Raw genomic sequence first — 7384 nt, 5'->3', positions numbered from 1 at the left:
TATGCAAAATTGTGAACCTAGGTATATTGTATTCTGGTGCTTTTCGAGCTACTTGCTTTACACTTGGGCGTTCTGTCGCCTTGCGATGTCCGCTTCGGGCCATGGCACGAAATCCCGCGTAATGAGTGTCAATATTGTCTCCTAAACTTGATAAATATATATATATTTTTTGTGAGGTTCTATTGTCTGCTTGAGGTTCTTCCATAATTGCATGAATCAAAATATTATTTGATGGAGTTTGAGAGAGTTCGGCCCTTACAAATCAGCTGCGGTATTTATAAACCACATGAATTACAGTTTGATCACCTGTGCAACGATAAGTCATGTGTACTTCCATGAAGTCTAAGTCGCAATCATCGTCCACATCACTTTGAACACCAAGTCACTCGACTTCGAATTCATTGCACAATTCACCCATCTCAATAGCTTGGCGAGCTTCTCAACCCAACTCCTCGATCTTGGATGTCGCATCAACTCCAATGCAGCCATATTTCACAACAGCGCTGTTGGCCACCACAGCCTCTGGCTGCGTGCTCTTGCAGGCAACACTGTAGGGTGACAAAGTTGGTGCTGAGTAGCGGAGTCAACTGCGTCCTATGTTTTCTCTATCGACTTGACAATGCCGTCAATTCAGCGACAACAACTTCACAAACAATAAGAAAAATAGCACACGTGGGAGAGCTCCCTCAGGAAGTCCGAGCGGTACTGGGTTCAATCCATGATGTCGAAGTACAATCCATGATGTCGAAGTACATCTCCAGTGAACTTGGAAAAAACTCGCAAGTGTTGTACTAGCGAATATTCTGAAGTTGTGTGTAAAATGTTCATAGATGATGACACCTATCTAATTCTGACATGAGTCCACTGTTGGCCAACAGAATTTGGAAAATATGCAATTTTTAAATAAATGACGAGGACGAGACTCGAACCCTCGCCAATTGAATTGACAGCACCCCAAAGTTGAAAGGAAGGACAGTACGAGGACACCTCCACGCCAAATTATTCGGGTAAGCTTTCGAAATGTTAGTTGACTTTGTCAAAGTAGCACATTGCGTGCGAGCAGTGAAGGATTAGCATGGGGGTCTCCATCGGGATAATGCGACATTTTGAATGTAGAACCTGTGTGATGCCCATACATTCATCGATACATTTTTATTCAAGAGTATTTTAATTGCAATTGAATGTAACGTGTTAGAACGGTAATTGTTATTAGGAGTATGAGCTGTGCAGTACTGTCTTCCTCGCTCATCCACGTTTACCACTTCGAACGAGAGGTATGCGCTCGATGGCACAAATCGCATTCGCGCTGAGTGTGCATTATTCGTACGCATGGAGGAGCTGAACCCATGCTTTAACTGTGTAACGCCGTTGAGCGCGCTGCGGGAGGACCTGTTCCAGGCATGTCAGAGGATGAAATTGACATCAACCAATCAGAGTACGCCATTTCATGTTATATATTTGTCCAATCTTTGATTGAGATGATGCATGAACCAATCAGAGATCACGAAAAACGCCGAAGGATATTTAGCCAATCATGGGCTAAGACGCTATTTTGCTTCCGGTATTGTGTGTGAACGTACCCCGCTGCAAAATAATTTCATGGTGGTACAACGCTTGCGCGTTTTTGGCATGTGGACTGTACGACATGCTACTAAGTCAGCGTGCACTGGAACCACAGTCCTTTGTGGAATCCGACTGGGCCTTACAGAATGATCTAGTTTCTACTAATCATCATGGATGTAGCTCCTCGATGTGCATGCAGCTTGAACATATTATGTCAGTCGCGCCATCACGTCGCGACGGGGATACTGCCCTCATTTGTTGCTGGCGCAAGCGCGGCGTATGCAGAGTGAACTGATCGCTGCTTTTACAAATTGCAAGAAAACTTGCCTTACCGTCGCTCGGTGTATTCATGGAACAAAATTGTGCGGAAGAACCTTTGGAGACAGATTTCCGACGTTGTTTGTACGGTACAGTTACAGCCAAGTTGGTGGACGCAGTGGCGATGGCCGAGGCGGCAGGGTGGAATACACCGTCGACGGCACTGGGGGACATCAAATCGTCTGTCTCCACCTCCATGTTCTTGGAAAACAATTCACAGCATCAGTTTATAGGTGGTGAGTGGTGAGCATCCACACCTGTCTCATGCGTACATGTATTGCCTGGTACCTGTTTCCCTTCCTTGCTGAGGCTTACCTTATGGTTAGACTAGTCTACCTGGGTACGCCGAACTCCTCCTCGCCTGGGGACACCAGGTAAATCCACACTCTAGTGCGCAACCAGCGTGCGGTGAAAGTGAATAGCACAGCCCACTCGCTATGCGACCTCAAGGCAGCATCAACACCTGCCATCAGATCCATTCAAATCTACATTCTATTGCGAAACCAGCTTGCTTTGACAGTGAATTGCTCAGCCCACTCGCTATGCGACCTTAAGGCAGCACAAACAGATGCCATCAGATTCATTCAGATCCACATCCTAGTGCGCAACCAGCTTGCGATGAAAATGAATTGCTCGCTCGCTATGCGACCTTATGGCAGCACCAACAGATGCCATCAGATCTTTTCAAATCAACTCTCCCATGTTACCCGCCGGTCATATAATCGACTGCTTCCGATGCCTTGTGTGGATGATTTACTCGTAGCACTGCTCACTGTTAGCACTATATGTATTGCACCTGTTGGCAAGATAACCTGGTCGGAACGACGCGAGTGTCGCGAAAGCGAGTGGCGCAACTTCAACTCGTCCATCGCCAGCTCACTTTGAAATTTGCCTTCCTTCTAACACTCTTCTCGCTATGAAGTATGCTTTGGTCTGCATGCTCATCCTCGCCGCTGTCGCCTACGTCGCCGCCGAAAATGAACCCGTCCCTGCCGGGGTTGTCGTGTACGTCCATGCTCACGCTGTGTCGGCCCCTGCTGAGTCAATCGCCGTCGAATCAGCCGAAGCCACGAGCCCTGACGACATTGTCCAGGACTTTGAGAAGCTCGTGCGCACCGGAATGAAAGACTTGAAGACGATCGCGAGCTTGGTCCAGTTGATTCGAACCATCGCCACAACGGGCCTCAACGCCGACAACGGCAAGCAATTCGTTGCGGCCATTCAAAAAGCCATCCAAATTGGCGATCTCCGCGGAAAGGACGGCAAGGACCTAGTGAAGGACATCAAGGCCATCGTCGTCCGTGGACAAGTCGACGGTCCCAAAGTGGTCGCTGACATCATGAAGGTCCTCGAAGACGGGATGAAGACTGCGACGGTCGCCGATCTCATCAGTGACCTACAAAAAGTTATTCAAAATGCCAGCAAGGACGTCACGACGACCCTCAATTTGGTCAAGCAGATCCAATCGATCCAACGCAACGGACTCAACGTCGTCAACGGGGCGCAGTTGGTGCTCGACATTCGAACGGCCATTTCGGCTGGCATCTTGCACGTCAAGGACGGCGCTAACCTTGTCCGTACGATCGAAGACATTGTGAAGAATGGCATGTCGTTGAAAGATGGCGCCCTTGTCGTGGAAGCAATCCAGAAAGCGCTTGAAGCCGCACTTACCCCGTTTGACCCGCTCCCAAGGATCTGTCGTCGCAAGGGTGTTGGGCGCGGTGTGGGCACTGTTTTAGAAAACCAGTGCAAGGAGGGCGAAGAAGCGTACGGGGCCTTGTGCTACCCGACGTGCATGGAAGGGTACGAGAAGATCGGGTGCTGCATCTGCCGCAAGAAGGGCTGCAGCGGTGCCAAGGGCGTCACGGATATTGGCGTGTCGTGCACAAAGCCCGCCGCGTACGGCCGCGGCGTCGGCTACGCCCTGTGGCAAGAAGACAAGTGCAAGAAGGAGAACGGCGGTAGGTGCGAGAAAAATGGCTTGATGTGGTACCCCCAGTGCCGCACGGATTTCCACCCTGTCGGGTGCTGCATCTGCTCGCCGAATTGCCCTGCTGGTACGACCGACGATGGCGCGTTCTGCCGCAAGAGCTCATATGGCGTCGGTGTCGGTGTGTCTCGCTTGGGATGCCCCGCTGACAAGGAACAGAGTGGTGCGTTATGCTACCGACCTTGCGCCACTTCCTTTATCGGCATCGGCCCCGTGTGCTGGTCGCAATGCTCTGGCGATACTCCGTTCAAGTGTGGCCTCTTTTGCACGTCGTCGGCTGCAACTTGCTCTTCGTCGACTGTTCAAATTATTGGCTCAGCTATCAAGGTCGCCTTGAGTCTATTCAACGAGGACTACCCCGGCGCTGCGGTGGGTGTTGCCGAAGGTGGCAAAAAGATCATCACGATCTCGCAATGCTCGTAACACTATGCTGCCTTGACCGACCGGGCCAGCATGATGGGCCACGCCAGAGCTGACACAGCGTCGCGGAGGCGCTTGCATTTGTATGTGTACAACTTGGATGGATTGGTGTAAAATGTATCTTGTATTGCAACGGACACCATCGAGTTAGAAGCGCACTTCGGGAATCATTTGGCTGTACAACACATCAGACGGAGACTCGACGGCTACGACAGAGCCACTAAGTACGTCGCAGTCCCAAAGCGCGACACATCTTTGATCACGCTTCAAGTTATCGACAGAGACGCCATCACATGCAGCCTGAGCTGTGGGGAGGCTGCCACGTTATCTATTCAACGTCGCCTGTGTGACGGTAACCGCTCCTTCTTCGATATGTGACCAAGGCTCAGGTGGGTTCTGTGCATTTGACAGCATATGATGAGATGGCGCTGTGGCAGTATGGTGTGATATTGTCGCCATCGTCTCTGCATCATGATCAGCGGCTTCGTTGATTCTGAATTTCCGTCGTGTATCGATTTCGTGGGCTATGATGGACTCGACGTTCGATTTCCGAGATAATTTTACTTTGTAGGCAGAACTGGCTCTCTTGTTCTTCTCTGTAGGCAGCACCATCATAAAATTCGATTTAACATTTGACGCACAGGTTGCAATATACGATATGGGGTCGCTCAATTTGGTACTCCGAGCAGATACATTGTTTGTAAAACGAGATATGCATGGACTCGTCGGGTCTCATATCCCCCTTTCATTGCGAATGGATCCACCTGAGTCCCTACATGCGTCCCCGAGTTTGGTTTCGACATGCGTTGGAGCCGCGAATGATCTCGGGTGCCCATCTTGGACTCTCAAGCGCCAACTCGTGGGCGATTCATAGAGTTACCTGACGCACAATGTGATGCATGTTCTCCGTGCGACCTGCAGTGTGCCCGCGTCATTGGCGATTATCGTGGTGTTGCCCGCGCCAAGAAGTTCCGCGAAGATCGTGACTTGCATCTTTGCATTGTTGATGTCTACCAGCGAAGGCGTAGCGTCGCTGAAGGACGAGCTTCAAGTTAGTTATGCATACGCCAGCAGGAAGAACAACTGAACATAGGAATGGAGCTTTATAAACAACATCAATTCACTTCTCGAATTGCCTCCTTGTGTTGAGACGCTTGCTAATCGCTTGCTGCCGGTAACCATCTGTCTGGCTGTCGTCCTACACACAGCCACACGCATTAGTTCAAGAGCAACTCTACCGCTACGCCAGCAGTACGAAGAGAAGGAGCTTAAGTTGGAACGGGTCACAAACACAGGTCCCACCGCGGCCTTGTCGCGGATGATGCGTGATTGAGAGATGCATTATGCGTCAAATTCTCAGTTCCATGGTGTCGGTGCCATCAGCGCGTGTCTGTACTCGCTGCACGGGTTTCTCGCAACGTTGTCCAGGTCGTGATCTAGGGGGATGAGACTACATCGTGGATTGATGTCGATTAAACGCCTAACAGCGTGGTCGGACAGGTGCTGCGACGCCTTGCCCAGCGTCCCGGCCGTGTCGATCATGGCGTCAACAATGAGGCAGTTCAACCCACTGGCGTTCCCAACCAAGTACATGCGGTCAATTTCGTTCGCCTTGATGGGTTGTTTGATAATCATGGCAAGACCAACGACTTCAATGCCTCCTTTCGTCACCTAGTTCTTCGTTTCCGGATCCGGATGCCTTGTCTTCCGTGAGCTTGGGAAACTTCAACAGTTGCTTGTGGGCATCACCAAGACATATGACGTGCGGGATATCGCCAAAGTGGCCGGTGACGTGTCGTCGAATGCCTTGTCGATCTGTAACACGTTTGAAAAGCTCGGCGTGGAGGACATGCGCATCCTTAACCACTTGCACGAGCCTGCCGTGTTGAAGAAGCTGCAACTCCGCCACGGACAATTCAGCCATCGGTAAGTCCAAAGTGTACTTTAGCTCCTGGCTGTTGCAGCATTTGGAAGACCAGCGCGCCGTTGTCTTGCGGACCCAGGTACGATCTTGTTTCAGACCCGCGTTCGCGGGTGGGTGGCCGGCCGCAAGTTCCGTGTCGCGTTGGCCAAGGAACGCCAGCGCGTCCCCGAGACCAAGACCCAAGCAAATGCGAAAGCACCAGCGGAAGCGGCTGCAAGGTCAGAAGACAAGAAAAGGTTCGGGCCTGCACAAAGCCGACGCTTCACGCCTCCAATCAAACCAAGCAGATGAAGATGAGCCAGTCGACACCAGCTCCGAAGGCAGCGACGGAGAACGCATGTCTTCAGGGTTACAGAGCACTCTGGCGTCTGCGGCCGCCCGTGTCGCCGAAGCCGCCGTTGTGGAGACCTAAAAGGCCGCCATGGCGGCACTCACGCACAATCGAGTCATCCAAGCCGAGAACGAGGCGCTGCGGCCAACATGGCGGCGTATATCGCCGAACACGCGGCGCCGAACTGCTGCGCGAAACCGAACGGCTCAAGTACCAAGTCCTTACGTTGCAGAGCAAGCTGGTGTGGGCGCAGGAAGTGTCGTTGGTGTCGGCCAAGGTTGTCGACAGTCGGTTGACATTCCGCGAAGGCCGGCAGCTTGTACTCGACAGTGGCATCGATACAAGACGTTTTGAATATTTGGGACGACGCTCCAAACCAAGAACGGGTTCCGCCGCAAGGACATCCCGGACTTGCCCAACAAGCAACTGTTTGGGTCGGACAGATCGATCCAAGTACGTATCGACAAGCTGAACCAGTTCCTTGAAGCGGCGACCAACACGGACTGCTTGCCGTGGGGCGTCCGCGTCGACCAGGACAAGTATGTGTACAAGTGCCGCACGCGGAGCTCGTCTTGCGCTGAACGAGACTCCATGTCGGTGCGTACTGTAGAATAGATGTGGGAGACAGCATGGTGTCAACCGTCGTGTCGTCATCGGATATGCAGTCTCCGCGCACCTCGTCTCGACAGTCTGTGTCGTTGCGTGAATCGATCGTTGGTGGACGCAAGTCGTAAAACAAAACTTTATGTGGGCACGTATCGTTTTAATCAAGGCAAAGTAGCCGTCCTCCGGGTCGTACTCGGCACCGTCCGCGACGTACCGCACTTCCACTTGCGTG

At 51.8% G+C, this 7384-nt stretch overlaps 3 protein-coding genes across 4 annotated transcripts; 2 read left to right on the top strand and 1 right to left on the bottom strand.

Annotated features, from left to right (window-relative positions):
- The first annotated feature begins 2773 nt into the window (after positions 1-2773).
- On the top strand, positions 2774-4564 carry H310_08258 (hypothetical protein). Its single transcript, XM_008873941.1, has one exon. The coding sequence runs from the start codon at positions 2798-2800 to the stop codon at positions 4292-4294; it is 1497 nt and encodes a 498-aa protein (XP_008872163.1). The 5' UTR covers positions 2774-2797; the 3' UTR covers positions 4295-4564.
- An 811-nt stretch (positions 4565-5375) lies between these two features.
- On the bottom strand, positions 5376-5932 carry H310_08257. 2 transcript variants are annotated; one of them, XM_008873939.1, is made up of 2 exons: positions 5547-5932; positions 5376-5489 (listed from the first exon to the last, which is right to left on the bottom strand). In XM_008873939.1, exon 1 carries the CDS (start codon positions 5924-5926, stop codon positions 5648-5650), a length of 279 nt encoding a protein of 92 aa, XP_008872161.1. In that variant the 5' UTR covers positions 5927-5932; the 3' UTR covers positions 5376-5489; positions 5547-5647. The 2 variants fall into 2 exon arrangements, with proteins under 2 accessions (XP_008872161.1, XP_008872162.1); XM_008873940.1 differs by having other exon boundaries at positions 5594-5932.
- Positions 5933-6140: 208 nt separating this feature from the next.
- Positions 6141-7161, top strand: H310_08256 (hypothetical protein; the record flags this gene model as incomplete). Its single annotated transcript, XM_008873938.1, has 4 exons — positions 6141-6217; positions 6266-6451; positions 6571-6865; positions 6928-7161. 4 exons carry the CDS (start codon positions 6141-6143, stop codon positions 7159-7161), a joined length of 792 nt encoding a protein of 263 aa, XP_008872160.1.
- Between the last annotated feature and the right edge of the window lie 223 nt (positions 7162-7384).

The sequence above is a fragment of the Aphanomyces invadans genome, assembly GCF_000520115.1.
Source record: "Aphanomyces invadans strain NJM9701 unplaced genomic scaffold supercont1.16, whole genome shotgun sequence".
NCBI lineage: Eukaryota > Oomycota > Saprolegniomycetes > Saprolegniales > Verrucalvaceae > Aphanomyces > Aphanomyces invadans.
Note: the sequence above shows the minus strand (reverse complement) of the source record. Positions and strands in the feature narration are given on the sequence as shown.

Coding starts and splice junctions, on each gene's coding strand:
- H310_08257 (XM_008873939.1), bottom strand. CDS start 5,926: ATGATTATCAAACAACCCATCAAGGCGAACGAAATTGACCGCATGTAC.
- H310_08258 (XM_008873941.1), top strand. CDS start 2,798: ATGAAGTATGCTTTGGTCTGCATGCTCATCCTCGCCGCTGTCGCCTAC.